General features: G+C 42.4%; 1 protein-coding gene across 6 annotated transcripts in view; it reads right to left on the bottom strand.

Moving 5' to 3' along the window:
* The window catches only part of qkia (QKI, KH domain containing, RNA binding a), an 80252-nt gene extending 63309 nt beyond the window's left edge, over positions 1–16943 (bottom strand). For 2 of the 6 annotated variants that reach the window (XM_031748763.2, XM_031748765.2), the window contains exon 1: positions 16507–16943. In XM_031748763.2, the coding sequence (XP_031604623.1) occupies positions 16507–16651 (145 nt within the window). In that variant the 5' untranslated portion in view covers positions 16652–16943. The remainder of the gene's footprint in view (positions 1–16506) is intronic. The other 4 variants (XM_031748762.2, XM_031748761.2, XM_031748764.2 and 1 more) reach the window with 3 other exon arrangements.
* Between the last annotated feature and the right edge of the window lie 207 nt (positions 16944–17150).

The following is a 17150-nucleotide window of genomic DNA, read 5'->3' as shown; positions in this document are numbered from 1 at the left end:
ACCAGTGTCTGGCAGAATAACTTTGAGCTTAAAAATAAACAACCACTTAGATGGTGAGCCGCCGTTCATTTCATAATATATTTTTGCTGTGTGTGCACACAGCTGCCCCCTTTTGTCACGCAACAATTCAAGGAAAGGTCCAGCTGTCAGAAGAGGAAGTGAGGGGAAGGAAAGGCTCTGACTGTCAATGTGACTGGAGGAGATAACGCGCGCTGTGCTTCCTGTCCCCACCCCTGTAACTAAGGAGACCACAGTGCACACAACCAATGGCGAGGATGGAAGGGAGGATTATTTGGATAATTTGTAATACCCCCTACGTCGTCTTTGTGAACCGATCTCTTCCTCAGATGTTTGTCCCCTGACTATACAATTTACCCATGCTTCAACTCTTTCCTACAAACCGATCAGAACCTACAGGAAGCCCACAAAAAACTGGTTTATATGAAGGTTGTGCAGTGGAAGATGGGCATATTCAAAGATCATTCCATCACATAAACGCTGCCAAGTGACGGCACAGAGAGAGACTCAGACAGATGCACATTTTAACTGTAAACCTTGGGCAAAGCCTAACATCAACTGAGACTTCTGATTTTTGGCAAAGAACAGATGGGAGCAGAAGCCTGCGAGAAGTGCAGCATTGAGAACGTCAAACAGAAACAAAAATGTTTATTTAAAAAGGGGAATTTCACTTCTAAATCAAATTGGCACATTTTCCATTGGCCTGTAGTGATTTTTATCTCAAAATACCAGAAGAATATAGACGAAAAAAACTGAGCAGAAGTCTCTATTTTAAGAAATCATAGCTCAAAAATACTAAAATCGCCTAGTAAGCAGTTTCATATAGGAACTTAGTGTAGGAACAGTTTTCTTTCATTAAAAATAAAAATAAAGTCAGTTTCCTAAAATCACAACCTGGTTATTCAAAAAATATTTAAACATTATTATCTGCACTTTTATGTGGGAATGAGTTTATTTGTAGCAAACTGCATCCCGCAGCAAAAGTGGCATGCACCGAGCTTATATTACAGAGTCGCCAAAATGGATGCCATTATCGACGATGATGACCCTTCTCAATGCATGTAGATATGTGCTTCCCTCTGCGGGGTGAGAGGGTTGGCTGGTGAATTTCTGAGGAACTTGGTCATGATTTCAGAAACCGGATGTCTCCAAATATCCAGTGTTATAGGATCCTTATTGAAATAAGTACAGAAATAGACAGATTTGGCTAATAATTTTGAATAAGAGATGGAAGACTAAGTATTTTTTATTCATATCCATTTCCATGGAACAATAGGGGGGGGAATAAGGGAGGAAAACAAAAAGACAGAAAATAAATTCAGGACTGGCATTCGCTAAGGTTATATGCTCAGTTTCAGGTTTGACCTCGATCCATCCATAATCTCTTCAGGTGTCCACAGAGCAAACTCAAGCTCAACACTTTCTTAAAGCAAGGTAAGCAAGTCAGCTTTATCTTTTGATCTGGCTCAAAAGACGAAGCCGACATAAAATATTTACAATAAATATTCAGAGGAAAATACAAAATAAAATATGATGCAATTAAATTAAAAAGCAGTGCAATAACTCCTGGCTTTATAGATCTTGTCATAACCGGTTACTGGTTTAATAGGTAAGTGCAACCATAACAAATGCAGTCTGCTCTTTCATATAAGCGATACAGACATTTGAGCACATATTTTAAATGCCTTTTAATCCAAAACAGTTCCACCAAATGAGAATGTTAAGCTTTAAAAATGACAATTAACTTCCCTCACCTCCTCTCTAAAGAGTGTCAGACAGTATACAAGACAGGGAGACTAAGCATGTATTGTGTACCACAACTACAAGAAACCACTGAAACATTTAGTCAATTCATAAGTTAACAAATGATCTGTAAGGCTGGCGCTTTGTCCTGCTCTTTCCTGCGCTCCACATTTTTTACTAATAGGAAACTCAAATTTGTGCCAATGCACATTAGCAGTCACCCTGCTATAACAGCTATATTCACCTGTCATTATACCAATACAAGCAGTAATGAAGCATTTCAATCTAACACTGAATTTAAGTAAGGTGCGTGTCTATAGTCTGTGTGCAGAAAAAGCCTGAGAAGGATATGAGCTATAAATACAGGAAGACAAACAGGTTACATCACAGATTATATGCATGTGTGTGTCTGTATGTCAGCTTCTTTTATCCCCAGGCGCTGGGCCTGCTGGGGCTTGTAGCTACCATCTTAAGTTCCAGTCCAACAGCCACTCAGTCGCTGTCCCTGGGTGTGACAACACACAGACATCCCAGCTGCTATTGTGTCTTTGTGCCGGTTCTTCATCAGCTTTGCAGTCTGATGGGCCATTTTTTCCTCCAGTATTTAAATCGTACCACTTTAAACGCCTACTCGTATTCAAAACAAATTAGGCATACAAAAACAAATGTGTTAAATATCTGTATAGATATGCATGGTCCTCTGCCAGAACAGGAATTATTCTGGACTAAGTATCCAAGGACGCATTGTGTAAGTGTTAGATAGTCATAACTTGGACTGTTCTTTATAGGCCTGGCACAATGCAGACACACTTAAAAACTCTCCTGCTATGTGATGTACTTCCAGATTGCTTATCTTGAAGGACACACAACAACAAAAAATAAATTTCAAAAAAAGTAAAGGGCTCCCCCTCACCTACCCTCTCCTCTATCTGTAGATCACAATAAAAACTGCACTTTAGCTATGCATCTGTTTGTTCTGGCTGCCCCACAGATCAGCCATTTGATCTGTTTTGTCTGCCAAGTCATGTACCTTTCAGAGTATTTAAACAGAAGGATTTTAAGATTATGAAGAGCTACAACAACTAGGTCAGAGTGTCAAAAAGGGAGGAGAAGAATATGAAGAAGAAGAAAAAAAAAAGTGGGAAGCGCTGTCACTGACTCAACTGTCATTAACCAAGCTTCCACAATGTTTAAGCCTTTAAACATTGATCTGCCTCAAAGTGCTTGGGTGTGGGGCGGGGTGGGTTTAACAAATCTGCAAGTGCAATGTACATGTGCACAATTACAGCCAGCGGGCGCAGGCATGTTGTTTCCTACCAAACGACGATTGAGCTTGGCAGTGAGTGAGTGGAAAGCTGAGTGCACGCTTGGGTCCTGGGCGCAGACAGTTAGAGCTGGGCTGATGCAAACCGACAGACAACGTTACAGGCCTTTAATGTCACCACTGGTCCTCACATGAAAGAGGCAATGTAGCCCCAAGGCTGGATTTTTGCCACACATGCGAGTACAGAGGAAGGCTGGAGAAGTGAAAACAAATGGAAGCAGAGAGTGGGAGAAGAAAATAAAAAAATCTGGAGAAACAGGAGATGAGAGGGGAGAACAAAAGGCAGAGGGGAAAAATACAATGATGGGAAGCTGTAGAGTCAGCCTGCTAAAATAAATAGGTGAAAAGACAAAACTAGGAAAAATGAGTCACTCCCTGGGGAGAACAGATACCGATTTTTCCCCAACAATGAAAACGTTGCTTTTGCCGAGCACTACGTTATCAAAATGGAAGGCAGTGTAACACAAATACATGAGACGGATGCATGTACATGTTTAAGGCAGAAAGGAAGAAATAGGAGGTGGGAAAAAAAATGTGTATGTGCATTTTAGAGATGCAAACGGAGCAAGATTTTACATGGTGATGAGGGAGGAGGAGACAGAACCAAGGTCTGGTTCATTCAGAGTGTCAGACGCTCAATAAAAATAAGGTTGCAGGAAGAACTCCCATCACAAACAGCCTAAAGTAGTGTCAGACAAATACTCTCCAGGAAAGCAGAGCAGAGAAGAGCAGGGAGCTGAAGAGAGGGGATTAAAGGGGACAGAGAGAGAGAGACAAGTCCATCTCCTAGCAGACTATTCTTCACCTTAAGGTGTCAACAGCAGCTGGCACCTTGGCACCCTGCTCATGCCCACACCTGTCTCTCCTGCTGGGTCTACACACCTTCCATCCCCAGCTGCAATAAATCTTTTCTTCCCTTGGAAGGAAGGCAACTAAAAAGAAAAATATATATATATTTAATTTACCAACACAATGCTGGCCATCACAAACAGAACATAACAAAACAAATCTCTTAAATCACCATTTTCCATGTCAGCGAGCTTATGCTGGCACCTTCTGTAATAAAATCTATACACACCAGCCGGAGAGAAGCAGCTGTATTCGTACCCAGGATGTACTGACGCAAAGGGGCGGGCAGTACTTCAGCATACTGTCAAACAGTGTTGTTTATTTTTATTTAAACAACACGTTTTTCTTGTCCAGCAACCAGAAGTGCCACAAATATAGGAAAAAAAAAGACTTAAAAGCCTTTTTCAACCACCACTTTGACAGAGAAAGTGCTTATAAATTTGAAGCTCCTTCATAAACCACATTAATCATTAAACAGTGACCAAATTATATTTTTTGTTTTTATTGTGGCAGTTTTAGTGTATGTCACATTTTATTATTTATTGATACTATTTAATTAATAGGCTCATTCTTCTGACAGGCATGTATGGAATATAAAACATTAATTAAACAGAGATAAAAATAAAAGCATGTAGCCAAACTAATAAATCTGCTCTTCTAACCTCTAAGATTTGAACACAAAATAAATACTAGAGTCAGGCCTTAACAGAGTACCTGTTATGGTTTCTGTTAGATGTAATGGCACTTTTTGTTTGCCACTGTTTTTAAACAAAGTCAGCATCTGGCTCGTTAGCATTAATGTGTCCACAGCCGAGAGCGACTTTCAAACAAACTCTGTTTGGACTTATTCTTCCAAACTTTGCAGCACAAATGATCCTGTCGCCAGGAAAAAGCACCTGTTAGCCTCTAGCTGGGTTTCTCCTGGCAAAATGAGCCTTTGGGGGTTACGCTCATAAGCACGATCGGTCCGCTTATAGTTAAGGGAACAAGCGTGTGTTAACTTACTTAGCAGAAGCCTGTATTGTTTCCTGTTACTTCTGGTCATTTGATAAAATTTTAAAAATGGATTTTAATCTTATCCAAATTAAACTACACTTAAATCAAAACAGCTGTCTAATTTTTTTTAAACCCCAGTTCTGGTGATTTTCCTTTGGTGGAAGGGTGGGTACCAAGTTTGTTTTTCAATGCAGGAAGCGCGTTTATTAACCTTGAGTAACATGTTCGTTATGCTGACCTCACCTGGAGCTGTCTGTGCCCCGCCTGCAGTGAACTTTAAGCACAGAAGGAGCCTGTCCAGGAATGAGACATGACGAGTCTCATTTTGAGACTGAAAACCTTACAAAGAGCTGACCCGGCTCCTTTCTGTTATATTTTTCATCTTCCATCTGTCTTTATCGCTTCTGAATGTAGCAACAGAGTCTCAGACTGCCACTTGGCTAGCTAGCATTATGTAGGTGGTAAAATTTAGCAAATGTGCAGTTTTTGGTGGTACAAATAGTTTGTGTTACAAATTACAGAACTCATAGTTCAGTAGAATTGGTTACATAATATCAATTGCCTTATACATACAAATTGACATTAATAGACTATAAACTCTTTGATCTGCCACGGTGGTCTTTTTTTCTGCTCACCTATATAATGTATGAGATTGTGTCAGGGATACCACCAGCAATATGCAGCAGCTTGAAAAAGTGGTACATCCAGGTCAGATTATTAACCAAGTGGTAAATACAGAGTGTAAAAATGAACTGCAATCCTCTGGGCTTTTTTGACAGATAGCACTTGCGTGCATGCTGCTATGTGAACCGGTAGGAATGACCCAGGGTGTGAGTCTGGCCCATTAAAGCACAAAAAGCCATTGTGCATCATTTGCTGAGAGGAGGAATGGGGAGACAGAGGGGTGGCGTGTGGAGCTGAGGGAGGGGTCGGTGACCTTCTTCATAACCAACCAGATGACCTCATTCACAGCACATAGGAATCCTCTGTCTCCCCCCACTGTTCTTTATCACACTCACCATCCTCCCATTGCTCTCGGCAGCCTAACTCGCCTTTTTTGCTTTCAGCCAACACAATAAATCAACTGAGTGGGGACAAGCTCATGCCCTAACCCTTTCGTACAGACGACACATTCTTTCCTGCCTGTTATCCATGTTTTTTATGCCAGTCTTTCCCATGTTGCACAAAGTGTGACAGGGACTCTTTGTTTCGCCAATTAAAGCCTAATCATATGAAAACACCTATTGTTTCTGCTGTGTAATCTCCTCCCAACCCATGCACTGATAAGGATAGGCAGACTTAAGCCTCGCTACAAACAGACAAGCAGCAACAAACACTACACAAACACAACAGGCTCAAAACTGGTTCACTTTCTGTCACAGAACTTAGTTCATGAGCTGCTCCTGTCACCGTGGGCTGCATGTGCTGCACATGGGCATAAATTATGCTAAGCAAACCGTGTTTTGTATTACAGCAGAAGACTGCAGGGCAGACAGCCACTGTAAAATACAACTGTGCAACACATGTAATTGGAGTTGGGCCAGACAGTTACTATGTGTGACTGTGTCACTGAGTCAGAGTAAACCCTGTTCAATCAACTGAACCACTGCTGTACAGGTTGAAGGAACAATGACATAAAAATCTACAGAGGACCAAAAAAAAAAAAAAAAAAAAGGACTGCTGTTTGTAAAAGAAATGTGTGCACCTCTATCCAAGACAACAGAACTCCATCACTACAAACACGAATGAGAACAACAACAACAACAACAACAACAACAACAACAACAACAACAACAACAACAACAACAACAACAACAACAACAACAACAACAACAACAACAACAGTACAGGGATTGCTACCTGCAATTAGTGTGACCAGGTGTCCCACTTAATGTATGGCTGCACAGCTCGTCTCCCCAACCCACATATTGAGACAACAGACCACATTTTGATTGGTTCAAGCTAACAAAAGTCAACACGCAAGTCTCACAAGAAACATGGCTGACAAAGACATGAGCCGTTTGTGGATGAATAAATAGAAAAACTCAGAGATAATTAGCAGAAAGAACAGAAGCTGAAGTAACACTTTTAAACCACTGTAACACTGTGATGACAGTAAAAGTGTAAGACTGTCACTCAGGGGCATTAAAGCAATTTTTAGCTTTTATTTATCCTCGTAGGAAGTTGTAAAATGTGCATTTAAATACAATAAACAACATCTGTTTATGCGCCTGATCCCAAATCTCTAACCTGTCTAAAAATTAAGACCATCTCATGCCACATAAAAATCTTTTCCCCACCACATGTTACAGGTCTGCTACTGGTAACGTGCTGTTTTATTAGATAAGAGGGACAAATGTTGCCTGGCATTAGTAATAGAAACACTTTAAACTTGAATGCCTGCTAAGTAAATGATGCTCCTTTACCAGCACTTTAGCTTGTAAACTAAGAGAGTTCATATGCCTATGTCATCTATGCCTAAAATAAATACATTAAAAAAAACCTTGCTGCATGATTTGAATGAGGACATCCTCCTTCGCTCTGCTGACATGTTTCTATTTTACACTTCACACACCGCATGTGTGACAAAACCAATTTCACAGTCTTTAAAACTATCTTTATAACTGGTAAAAGGTAAATATGTCAAAGGCATCTCCTGTTTAAAAACGAAAGTAATTTAGTACTCATATAACATAATATCAAAGCCTTTACCCAGTATATAAGCATTTAAGAGAAGTCTGCATGCATGTGAAATCCTTAACATTGAGGAGATTTCTACAAGATGAACTCAACTTTTTTGTGGGGGTTTGTGACTTCAAACAACATCCTGAAAATATTTATTATATTTACAATTGTTTGGAACAATGCTGACATTATTTCTGGCACCGGTTTGTTTTTTTTCTCAGAACTGTCAATTCTGTTCAAAGCAGGACCGGAGAAATCTAAAGGGACAACAACATCTAAAGAACAATGCAGCGAGCGTCTTTACAAGAGATCGACTGCATTCAAGATGAAAAGCCGACTGCCCTGGGTAAAAATACAAACAAAACACGACTCGCAAAATTCTGCATCATTGTGTAATTAGAGCTCCCAAACCAGAAAAAGTCTGTGAAGGACACATCAAACGACGTCTCAATCTCCACCTTGTGAAACTGGACGCCAGAAAGCTTGTTTACAAATGTCTTAAGGACTATGACACGTTTGAAATTAAAATATAAGAAACAGGTGAAAAATACAAAAACCATAATAACTCTGGCGATAGCCCAACAATATATAAAAACTGCAGCTTTAAGGCAGCAGTGCAGATGCCAGATTAAAAGTTGGCTTTGAAGCAAATTGCGCAGTATACAGGCTAAAGGCATCATTTCGCAAAATTATGCAATTTACAGTGAAATTTTTACAGCACGTTGCACAATGACACAACCAACAAGCAACACACAGTACTGTGTATAGTAGAGTATGGCTTTTGAAATGCAAGGACGGAAAACGTGTTGAAAGCACGGTGGCAAAATGCTCAGTAGTGATCTCACTGCCTCCTCCCACTTCACTTTCTTTGGCCCCTACAGGAGGTTATGGCAGCACCGCCTGCTCTTGCCAAGCTTCACAGAAACAACAAGGGCTGCTGAGGAACAGTTAAATTATTCATCTCAGATTCATCAGCCTGCGACTAGTTAGAAACCCCTGCAAAGGCTGAAAACCACAGGCAGACTGATTTAACGCTGGGTGTTATGAATAGGACAGGGCCAGAGGACGCTTTGGACAAAAAGGGGTTATATGAGGGTATAAAAATGTTACACAGCTAAACAGTGGGAGTAAGAAAGAACGTTTCTGCACTTTGATATTTCCACAGGAGTTGAATCAAGTTTCCTGTTGCTGGCTGTTAGGGAAAAAAGTTCCACAGAGTCGAAGACAAAATTATTCATCGAACATTTCCAGGCATTTAAAGCAAAGGAGTAATTCCTACGTGTCACGGTGGCATTCGCATTAAGCCGAGCTAAAACACTATGAGAGCAAGTGTGGGGAAAACAAACACCAGGCTGGAGGTTAAGTGTTCTGACTGTGCTCCCGGTGAAATTCCTGAGCTGGCTGCCAACGTTCGCTTTGCCATTCCTCCTCTGAAAGGAGAAAGAAAATGAATGCAGATCGGTGGGCGAGTGAGACGGGAACAGAGTGAGCATTCAGCTCTTTTTTTTTTTTTCCCTCCCCTCATCTCCTTTTATGATAAAAATAGGGGACGAAAACAGGAAATGGTGCTGGTCAATTATAACCAGTGTATGTGTTGGGACAGTTCAGACTTAAAAAACAGAGATGGAAAGGGGAAAAAGAGAGAAAATGAGGTGGACTTCTGTGAGTGAGGCCAGTGGGAGAGCTGTTTGAGGCATGCGAAGAATGTAGCAGGGTGGGGCCCATACTTCTGTAACTGAGAAATATAGCGCAAGTTGCATATTCAAATAAATGTGCAACAGAGGAACCAGATAAGAGGTGATTCATTATGTAATCTAAAATAAGTCAAAAAAAAAAATAAAAATAAACAGAGACAGACTCACCTCTGTGGGTCTGGAAAAAAACAAAACAAAAACAGAGCTGGTCACCACAGCAAGAAAACACCTCCCCCTCCCTCCCCGTGCCTGTCTGACGGAAAACAAACCACTGACTCCCCCTCTTTATAGCACTTTCCTGTCTGAACCAGGCATGACTTCCTGGATACATTATTCCATCAGACACAAAAATTTAAGACAGTAGATTGTAAAAGCTGACAAAACTTGGGTCAAACGCAATGGTGGAGCTCTAGTTTTAGAGACGGGAACAAGTAACCCAATTTACTGAACAAGTCTGTGTCAGAGAGCTGTTGTAAGATTACAACATCCCTCAGTTCATCTTCCGCTTTAATCCTGCTTGTCATCATCTAATGAAACACAGAAACAAGTATGACTCCCACTTTAACAAGAACCACAATTTTCCAGGTTACCTTACGCTCTTATTGCTCATTCTGATGCATGGCTCTGCTTTTAGGGAAAAACAAAGAGAGATAAAACTGCCTGCAGACATGTGTGGCCTAACAGCCAGCGGCATCATAAGGAAAGACACTTAGTCTTGGCGACACAAGCCTGATAGTCAGCCAGGCAGTTGGGGCAGGGCACGAAGACAGGAGGCCAGGCAGAGGAATCGCTGATAAGGAGTCCCCAGCACTCACGGGATTGAGGCCTGAGATAAGACCCTGGAACTGTCAGTGGATGACTTTATCATACAGCATCCACAGGGTGGGAGTGGTTTTGTCAGGGCGAGAGCAGCGCCAGGGGAGCAAGATGGCTCCAGGGCTAGAGTCAGAACAGGGACAGAAGCTGCGGTGGGGGTAGGCAGAGGTACAACACAAGAAAGAGTGTCAAGCAAACGCTGTGACTCTGTTTCCTTCTACAAACCCTCCACGTCACCCTGTCAGACTTGTGCCACCACCTAATTTATTACCAGGGAGGAGAGACCGCGTACAAGGAACCACATTAGGGCCAGAGTAAGGCCCACAAGTGTGTCTACCCAATGTGCATGCACAATCGTATATATGCAACAGTTTGTCGTACATCAGGTAGGATTCTCTACTGGATTATATACAGAGTTTCTCCTGTTACAAAATCCGACTTTGGTGGAAGGGGTGGGTGAAAAACATGTACAGCAAGCACGATTGGGCCAAATGCAGTTAAGGGAACGAGTCTGTGTTACTTTATTTCCCTGTTATTTCTGGTAAAAATGCTGTTTAAAGAGTTTTTCCCTTGGTAGAAAGTGTTTTTAAAAAAAGAAGAAAAAAACCCAATATTCATATGCTGGAAAAACCCACATATAACAGCAAGAGCACGTTTTCAAAGTCACGGGACATACTGGAAGTGAACCAAATTTAGTGCTGATCTCAGCACATGAGAACTGGAGGAACACTGGTTCAATGAAACGCTGTAGCATTTCTAGGTCATTTCTAGATGTGAGAAGTTAAAACAAAGAAGTTAAAAGGTTAAACATTACTGCCCTCGTTAGCTGGTATGTGAAATAGAGCTTGGTTGAGATTATTTTGTGTTTTGTTAACATACGACACAAGGGAACTGGTGGAACTATCATGTTACGGCACTGCCTGTTGCTAGCCGGAGCTGCGGCCCCCATGGACGCTGGCGCTTCTTTCTCGCTCTCTCTCTCTCTCTCTGACAGAAACCATTGTGGTCCTGTTGTACTTCGTATAAAATGACCAGATGTATGACAACAGCAGTAAAACTGCAGTATTGCAAATGGAGAAATATTACCACTGTACAGGTGTCTGGATGCAAGTTTGGAATAAAGAAAAGCTGCCGCTACTAACGCTTGTCGCTCTTATCTAACATTGTGTGCATGCAATGCGATACATGGATCAAAGAGCCACACCATTCAGCAACATTTAAAACACAATTTTATTATATAAGAATGTAATTAACAGTTTTAAAGAACTCTTAAATACTTTTAGACTAGCTGAGCGTCTGGAGCAGGGACAACCAGGAAGATCCCTGCTATAGACAGTCAAGGCCAAGAAAGGCAAAGTCATGATCAGTTTACCATTGTTCTTTATTGTTAGATAACATATGCAGAAAAAAACCCTTCAGAGTAATTTACCTGCCGACAGCTATATAAGAGGCATTGTGTGAGTCATATGCAGAATAACCAATAATCATAATCACTTATTCAGCGATCAAAATAGTTATTGGATTCAGCTCTAGGGGATTTAACAGGTTTCTGCTTGCAACAACAGCCTTGGCCTAACACCCCCCAATTTTCTTTTCCTGTCAGTCTTTATCTGTGTTCCCTTACAGCTCTGAGCACTATCTCACTTTGTGAGCTGTGCTCAATCTTGTTAGCTGCTAAATTGATTGCATGTCAGAGGTTACTGCAGGTCCAGCCCTGTGCCGAGGAACGCCAAGGGTCAAGCTACAGAGGGAGGGCAGTGCAGCAATGGCAGACACAGGCATACGGGGGGAGGAGAGGGGGGACTACTATACATGAAAGACTGACAGAAATGTGGGACGTCAGGTAGAGAACAGAATTCAGACTTCCAGCAGTCTCCCATTTATCACAATCTGTTCACTAAAACAGCTGTTCCCTGAAGACCAATTTCCCACAAACGCACCACAGTGGACAGCAGACTGTTTGTCCTCCAGAATGCTGACAGCTCTCCCAGGAATGTCCTGTTAAAACGTGACACACAGAAATAAACAAGCAGACACTAAAACTGTATGCAAAGGGGAATGATGTAGCTAGGAACAAGTGGCACATTGCACCACGTGGCTTCACCGCACAATTGCACATTTAATCTATTATAGCAACAATCCACAAAAATAGGCACATTGCTAAGGCTGGGTATTGTGGCCCAAAATGCTGAATTTCTATTTTGGAGGCTAATGGATGATTTACTACGTCAATGTATTAGTTTACTCGCCACTCAAGACAAATCATGACTCAAAAACAGCTTATTAAAATAAAACTGAAGGCCTCCACAAAACAAACAAAGAAAACAGCACCACTAGCAACTGCTAATGTTTACATATTGCAATTATAAAGGAAAAACACTAAGAGCAGCTGGGCAACAATAACAAAATAGCGAGAGGGAGTACAATGTTATTCCCACCAAGCTAATGCTTGTGTAATTTCTCTTTGCTGGTGCCCGGTCTTGTTACACAAAATTAAAATAAGACCACTAATGTTAGCCATTTTTAAACTGTGGTTTTGGAATTGAAACAGAAGCTAACATGTGAATCGCATTGCTCCCATTTTACAACATGCCTTTGTCTAAAGCGCTGAGCAGCTCTGCTGTGCAGCTGCTGTTAGTTTTCAAAAACTTTACACGTCTTTGCAAAACTGACCAATTTTTATATCTGTGGAGTAATCTGACTACATTTCCTCATTCTCATTTCATCATAACAGGAGCTCAGAATAAACATATTGCTGAGAAATCTGACTATTTTGCCCACCCACAGACACTCATCAGACTTCATGGCAACAACTAATAAAAATCTTGCTTTCAACATTTCCCGCACTTCACTACTAGGACTGCATTTCTAGATGTTATACGGTCTGTCTCCTTCTACCAAGAGAAAATATAGCAATTTGAAGCAGCTTGTTGGCAGGCAGATCGTAAAGAGAAATAAAAAACTCCACAGCAGGTGTCACCTCAGGGAGATGAACAACTGCAACGCAAGGGGATTTCAAAAAGGGGGGCATGTCAATCGGCCAGAGTGACCTTGAGGGACAACATGCATGCTGGGAAAGTAACAGGGTCGTCCGTGCACGCAGGCTTGCTAAAACAGGGTGGGAGCGGTGGTCGCACAGGAGGGTGGTGTCGGCTTTCTTGCGCACTTGGAAACAGCTGTGTAGACATGCACAAAATGCTGGGCGGGAGGGTGGGTTGGGGGAGACGAGCAGCTGTCGGAAGGGTGCACTGAGAGATGGGAGGAATTGGGAGAGTTTAAAATATTCAACTGCAACTGGTTATATTTTTGCTCTCATTAGCAGCACTTAAATCTGACAAAGGAAGGCGTTTAAGCCGTTCAGTGGCATTTAAGCCCACAAAACAGACTCAGAAAGCAAAGCCCATCCTCTGGGAATTTGTTTTAAACAATACGCGAAAACGTCCAACACTAATGTAAAGCTTTGTCAACAAATTAGCATAGTCATTAACTTTCTGTTGTTTGGCACAGTATACTCGCCTTCATGGGACACCTTCAATGTGCAAGAATTGGCTGAGATATCGCCGGCACGTAGCATACTCCGTGGTGAAAACAACATAACTTGTTAGGTCAAATACAAGTCGTACCTCAGTCTATCCAGTCTGACTAGAAAGGAAAGAGAGATGCTATCTTTCCTACTCAAATGTCAACTACCAACCGCCATAAAAACTTTTTTTTTTTTTTAAATCACAACTCTACACTACTTTTCTGAACTTCGGGAGGAGCAGACATCCAACATCACATGAAACGCAACATAAACAAGCCTGATTCTACTAGATGTGGTGGGGCCTGCTTACAATATAGTAGGGGACGAGGGGACCGAGAGGTGGTCTGCTCCAAATACCACATCAGAGTTTTGGCCCCCTCCACAGGGAGATGAAACCAAACAACAGAAGAAACCAGACAGTCAGTCAGACAGGCCTTCACTACCTTCATCTGATACACACATGCAACTTTTAGCAGCAGGGTAAAGTTTGGGCTGGTGCCGTGGAAACCCTCAAAAACATCAGATGTGCCGTCTTAGAGGAGCAAGACTAGGAAGTTACGAGTGATTTCTTAAACACCAGAGGACTGGATGGTTTTGTAAGCTCTTTAACAACGGGCGCTGCAACGAAGCATCAGACCATTGCACCGAGTCGCTTGCAGAAAGCAAATGCAATTTTTATCCAACTCCTCCTTGAGTTAAGAGTCCGTTTAATGAACACAACTGGGAACCTTTATCAGCTCAGCCTTTTTAGTATTCCTGAGATGCAAACAGATACATTTTAGTTGGCCCCATGTATAAAAAGTCAATCTGACAGAAATGCATTGTTTGCATTGAGTTCTTTCTTTTTGAGGGGTTAACTCAAAAGTTTACCAAAAGCAGCAGGGCTGAGCTGTTAACAGTGTGGATGAGAAAAAAAATAGGAGAACACATCTGCTTCCTAACTCTCCCTCAAATGAAAACACCAACACACCCAGCAGTCCCACATGACTACAATAAAAGTGCAAGATATTTCATCAGTTTTGTTAAGTATTTATGGAGTGTGGAGACGATCAAATTGGAGGCCGAAATCATTAAAAACAAAAAAAGACGTGTGCATTGCAGAGCGGCAGATTTTCTGAGAACATCATGCATAAGAGACTTTTGCAAGCCTCAAACTAAATAAAAAAGATGAAGAGGAAGAAGTGCAATTTTCTCCTAATAAAAAAGCACTATAAAAATGTCCTATAGGCAAATGAGAAGACTTCACTATTTACTGCACCAAAGCATCACCCAGGCTTAAACTTAAATTCAATGTGCATACTTTTAGCGTTATGCAAGCTTTAGTTTCATAGTGGTGATAAGTAAACAGCTCCACATTTGCCTCTAGTGCCTTGTTTATCGCCCATCAAGACGGCCAGAAAATCTTTGCAGACCGGTTTAGCAACTACATACTACAGAGCCTACTCATCCAGACATGTTACCGAAACTCATAGGCATGCGCTACTTTCAGGTCCTCTTTCCTCTTAAGAAATAGCCCGTTCATGCTGTAGCTTACGGGGTAGTCTTATTTTTAAATTCATCGTGATGTCCGATCCAAAGCTACACACAAAATGCATGGGGACAATCTGCCAGGGGGGCTGTGGCGCTCTCTAGTGTCCCCAGCTCAGTTACATAAACCACAGGTCCAACCTTCCGCTTAGACCAGCTTATGATAATGATACTATCAACATAAACGGCAAACAATCCTGGGTTATCAAAGCCACAGGGGGTGCCAAAATCAGTGACAGAGCGCAGGAAACAAATGCCGGCTGCCAAATCCAGCCTGGACGGCGCCGCTGACAAAAAAGGGCGACGCAGTTTTGGTAGGGCAAGCTTGACTGGTTAAAAAAAAGAGGGGAAAAAAGAAAACACGACGGCAGCTGAAGCAGGGGAAGGAAATACAGACAAGCCCCCCTCTAGGTTTTAAGGCAAGTGTTGTAGTAGCCAAGACAAGAGGGAGGAAAGACAGCGGTGCCGCGTTTAATGAAAAAGTTAGACGGCTGAAATAATCTTCCGAGTACCCCCCTCCTCCCTCCCAGCAGCAACTCAGTGGCCATTGTTTGGGCAACAAGCAGACACATTCCGCCGTGCACTCGGCCGCTGGGCAACAACTACCACGACCCTCGGAGCAAGGCAAAAAGAGAGGAACACAAGCAAACCCAAACACCCCCCCAACGTGTGTTTATAGCTGTGTTAAGCACAGCAATTGCTGTCTGTTTATTACATACGTGGCCAAGTTAACGCCACTGCCTGGTTCTTGAAGAGTTCAGCAGACACCCAGACAGGCTAGCTGAAAATGTTGCTAACCCGAGCGGCTAAACTGCTGTGTGGAACATGTGGAACCAGGGCCCCGGAGATTGTTCTTTTTTTTAACTGAGAACAACATTTGTACAACATGAAGTGTGCTTTTATTTTTAGATCTTTATTTATATTTTAAACTTGCCCGTTAACACGTCTGACAACATGACAGTGATATGCGGTGTTTATTTCTTAAGTAAGTAAGAGAAAGTTTTCATCTCGTCGTCACAAAGTCAAGAGAGTAGCAGAAAACTCCGTGGACTCGGAGCTCAGGGAGAAACAAACTCGCTCCGGTAGGATACTAGTGCGTTTCTTGGGTTGTATTGTGGGGCAATTCTCACTGGAAGTTGTTGGTACTACTACGCCTACCACCGCCTGGAATATCGGGGTGCCCTCTGCTAGTGTATCCCCGGGTTTCGCTAACGATTTGCGGCAGGGATGTCCAGCGAAGCCGTGCCGACACCGGACTGCACCGTGGTCATGCTTTAACCCACTCCCCCACCCCTCCAACGAGGGGGGTGTCTCTCCAGAAGGCCACTTACCTTCATCCAGAAGCCTCTCTAGGTGTGTGAAGATGCCGCAGAGATTTGGCAAACTGGTCATGAGCTTCTTCTCGTTCAATAATTGCATTAAATAGTCGGGACTCGGCCTCGGTCGCTCCTTCACTTCGACCTCTCCGACCATCATCTTTGCGGCGAGAGCGGAGAACAAACCACCGCGAAGCACAGAATCCTCTTTTAAGGAAAAGAGAAAAAAAACGAAAAAAGAAAAAAAAAACTTGCGGCTCCTCGCTTCCCTCCTCCTGATGATCAGAAGACTCTGTGAGACCCCCCTAAAATCAGGTTTGGTTTGTTCTTGTTGTTTTAGTGGAGAGGGGGGACAAAAAAAAAGAAACCGTTATCTCCCTTCCAGAGACTCGTGCGCTGTACTCTCCTCTACGCCGTGTGCGCTCGGGGACGTTCGATTCCACCACTGTAGGCGCGAGAGCCTGTTCCACCGGAAAGGGTCCGTCCTCCTTAACGCTCATTGGACAGCTTGCTTTACAGAGTAACCAATCATTCCTCAGATCCGAGCTACAGGGGCGGAGTCGAGTCGTTAGTGGAATGACGGACGAGGATTGTAGCCAATGAGACGCAGTGCGCAGGAATGCACATAATGCCTCTAATATGTTGTCAACAGAATAGCA

This window comes from Oreochromis aureus, linkage group 19, assembly GCF_013358895.1.
Source record: "Oreochromis aureus strain Israel breed Guangdong linkage group 19, ZZ_aureus, whole genome shotgun sequence".
NCBI lineage: Eukaryota > Metazoa > Chordata > Actinopteri > Cichliformes > Cichlidae > Oreochromis > Oreochromis aureus.
This window is presented reverse-complemented; position numbering and strand designations above follow the sequence as displayed.